General features: G+C 39.4%; 1 protein-coding gene across 1 annotated transcript in view; it reads left to right on the forward strand.

Annotated features, from left to right (window-relative positions):
* The window catches only part of LOC102858469 (phosphoglycerate kinase-like), a 15,263-nt gene that overhangs the window by 11,406 nt on the left and 254 nt on the right, over nucleotides 1-3,603 (forward strand). Inside the window, exon 2 of the mRNA XM_006887345.1 lies at nucleotides 2,987-3,074. Within this exon, the coding sequence (XP_006887407.1) occupies nucleotides 2,987-3,074 (88 nt within the window). The remainder of the gene's footprint in view (nucleotides 1-2,986; nucleotides 3,075-3,603) is intronic.

A 3,603-nucleotide genomic window follows, 5' to 3' on the forward strand; every position in this document is an offset into this window, starting at 1 on the left:
AGAATTGACCCTGAACCCAGTGCCAGTGACAAAAAGGAAATACGACTGACAGCTAAGGAAGCAAAGGAGGATGGAGCCTCTGGGTTCAACCAACCATCCTCACTGGACCCACCTGGGAAAACACTTTGCAGTCCAGAGGGGAGCAAATGACAGGAGAATATCTTCTAACAGAGCAAGAAGGCAAGCAGCTTTAACCCAAGACCACCAGTAAGGTGATAAAGCGTCCTCCCTTCCCCCCTTTACATCTATGCCCCTGTTCAGCATGAAGAAGCCAGAGAGTCGGCATCCAATTCCCAAATCAGTAGACAGTTGGTTTAATTACCATTGGAAAATGCTTGTCATTTCTCTGTAGCATCTGGTCCCCACTGGACCCTCATTATTTCCTTCACCTGCTCTCCCCACCAACCAAACTGTGCAGCTCTGCAACTGCATCCTGGCCCATCCTCACCCTTCTGCCCCCAACCCTCACCTCCTTGTACCCCCAATATGTTTTTCCCCAATAAAAATAAAACACAAAACAAAACGAACAAAAAAAGAAATGCTGAACGAATTCGGCTCTTTTGATTTTCCAACTCTAGCTCCTCGCACATTTCATTGTAATATTTTGCTTTGTCATTCCGTGCTGCCTTTTGGAATCTTCAGCTCTTTAGTATCTTGAATTCTTCCTTGTGCTTTGGCTTCTCTACGCTGCAGTGCAATCTCCAGAGTTTCTTCTGACATCCATTTTGGTCTTTTCTTCCTCTTCGGTCTTTGTGATGACCGTTTGCACTCTTCCTTGGATGATACATTTGACATCCTCTCACAACTCATCTGGTCTTCGCTCATTAGTGTTCAAGGCCTCAAACCTGTTCATGAGATGAACCTGAAATTCAGGTGGGATGAAATCAAAGTCATATTTTGATTCCTGTGGATTTGGTTTAATTTTCTTCAGCTTCAGCTTGAACTTACATATGAGGAGTTGGTGGTCTGTTCCACAGTCAGCTCCTTGCCTAGTTTTCACAGCTGATATTGAGCAGTTAGGAACATGCAGATAGGGTTTCTTGACTAATGAGGAGATTGGTCTATTTTGTCATCCCATCAGCCTTAAATTGATCAGGTTCAGAAATAGAAAATGGAAATCTTGCTACTATCAAGAAAGAAGAAGCAGAGAGTGCAATGTGTCCTTTAAGCCAAAGTTTCTCAGTGAGACTGAGACTGAGATGCAGCTGTGGTACCAGCAGCAGCAGAGTTAGAGGAGAACTGGTGTGAGAGCTGAATAAAAGTGTCATCACACAGAGCCCAGCACAGAGTCAGACATGTTAGCCTAGACTTAGACGTAGAGTCGGAGAAGGAAGGCACACATATATGCAGAACCAAAAGAGCTTTGTAACACTGGCCCAAAGCTGTGAGGCAGGTGCCAGAGCATGAGGCTGAAAGTCAGAGGGAGGTCTGCCTGTGAGTGTGACTGAGAAGGTGATCCGACTGAATAATTGTATGCCGAGAACATCTGGTACAAATTCTAACCTGTTACTTCCCTAATGAACCCTATAATTGTGAGCACTGTTTCTGACTTCTGTGTGGTCAATGCAATGAATTAGTGAATCTAGTAGTAATGAGAGTCATGGATACACAGTTGGTGTTACAACTGATAAGAAGAAGGTGTGAAGTAGAAGACACTTGGGTTGTATAAAAAGTGGTTTTTTGTTAATGTTAATGGAGAATCTTCCCCATTATGGAGTTAGTGAGGTAAGTTATTGCTTTTCCCACATTAGCTGCACAACTTTTACAATATAGTCTCTGTAAGTCAGAACAATTGGAGGACATTTAATAATGTCAAGATTTATGTTATAAGGTAGTTGTGAGAAATAGCTGGAATACATATTGGTTACTTGGAGTAGTGTGTAGCATATAATAATAAATATTGTGATGACAATTCTATTTTGTATGAACACAAGGTAGAATTATATAGGTGGCCCTCCTTGTCTATGGGTAGCTCAACCACAGATTCAGCCAAACTTATATAGAAAATATTCATGGTGGGGGAGGAAAAAAAGCAATTTTTTGAAGTGCTATTCCCACTGCATTTCCATTGTATTCTTATTTATTCATAGCATGGGGACTGACTCATAGCTGACCCTTCAGCAGGTTTTTGGATGCTGTAAATAGCACAGGAAGAGATTGCCAATCTTTCTTCTGTGGAGTCGCTGGTAGATATGAACCATCAGAGAGGCACCACCTTTGGCTTAGTAGCATAACTGCCTATAAACTACAGTACCAGAGTATTATTATAAGTGGTCCAGAGAGTATGTAAAGCATACTTGAGTATGTTCATAAAGTTACATGCAAGTATTATGTGTTTTTATATCAGGATATTTGAGCATGCGTATATTTGGTATCCCAGAGGGTCCTGGAACCATTCCTTCTGAAGAGACTGAGAAGTGACTGTGATGATTTTGCAAGTTCCTTCTAGTATGTGAAAACATTTCCTGGATTGTGTCATTCAGTCAATTAATCATTTTTGGATTTATTTTCTCAGTGTTATGCTTTAAATGAAGTTTTACACCAAAATCATGACTGTAAGTTTGAAGCGTTAGATGTTAGTTTTCAAGCTTATTAAAATGAAACTTAGCTACTTCCTACTTCCCCTTCTAGCCCTTCTCATCTCACTTAGTTCTGTTGTTACCAATGCTGTGAATTAGACTTACGTTTATGTGAAAAGTATTTGCCTTATTTTGTTTAAATTTCAGCTGCTTCAAGAATTTTTCTGTAATTAATTCACCCTGCTAGCAAAGGCTCAAAGGAGACTTTTAGAGTCTTGCACTAATTTTCACATTTAAAATTTGTTATCATTTATAGTAACAATGCCTTGAACATGGTGGAGATCATGAGAACTGCAAGATAGGGCAAGGCTTTGATCTCATAGGGTTACTAGGAGTTGTAGCTGACTCAATGGAACCTAACATCACATACTTTGAGTATGTCTAATGTATTCTGTCTCTGCAACCAGATACACCATCCTTCAAAGATAGGAACATTTTTCAACAGTATTTTTCCACACCACCTCTTTATAATGGTTACTACCTGAGAGAGTCTAGGTAAGAACAGACGATCCTGCAAGAAAGGTTATGTTTTGTTATTTTTAAAACAGGAATGAGAGAATATTACAATACAACTATACAATGTATTGATGCTAAAAAGGTTTCTGGCATAATATTTAGCTCATATATGTCATAAAGAACTGAAACTCACTGCCATTCAGTCTATTCCATAGGAACCTACAGGACAGAACATAACTGTCTCATCTTTCTCCCTCAGAGCTGCTGATGGATTCAAACCACTGACCCTTCCACTGCCGGCCTAACACTTAACTCACTGCCCAGCAGAGAAACATAGAAGTAGAAAATGTAAACTGAAGATGAGAAATGGAAAACAACTAATCTCCATAACTTCTTCATTCTTTCAAAATTATTTAAGAACATATCAAATACTAGCTTCTATGGAAATTCTAAATGAATAGGCATTTTTTTGTTTTTAAAATTTTTTTTATTAATTTCAATGAAAATTTGCAGAGACTTTGGACTTCCATTCATTCATTGTTGCGCTTTTCTCCCCTCTCAACCCTCC

This window comes from Elephantulus edwardii, unplaced genomic scaffold (assembly GCF_000299155.1).
Source record: "Elephantulus edwardii isolate Elephantulus edwardi_28Jun2011 unplaced genomic scaffold, EleEdw1.0 scaffold00056, whole genome shotgun sequence".
NCBI classification, from domain to species: domain Eukaryota; kingdom Metazoa; phylum Chordata; class Mammalia; order Macroscelidea; family Macroscelididae; genus Elephantulus; species Elephantulus edwardii.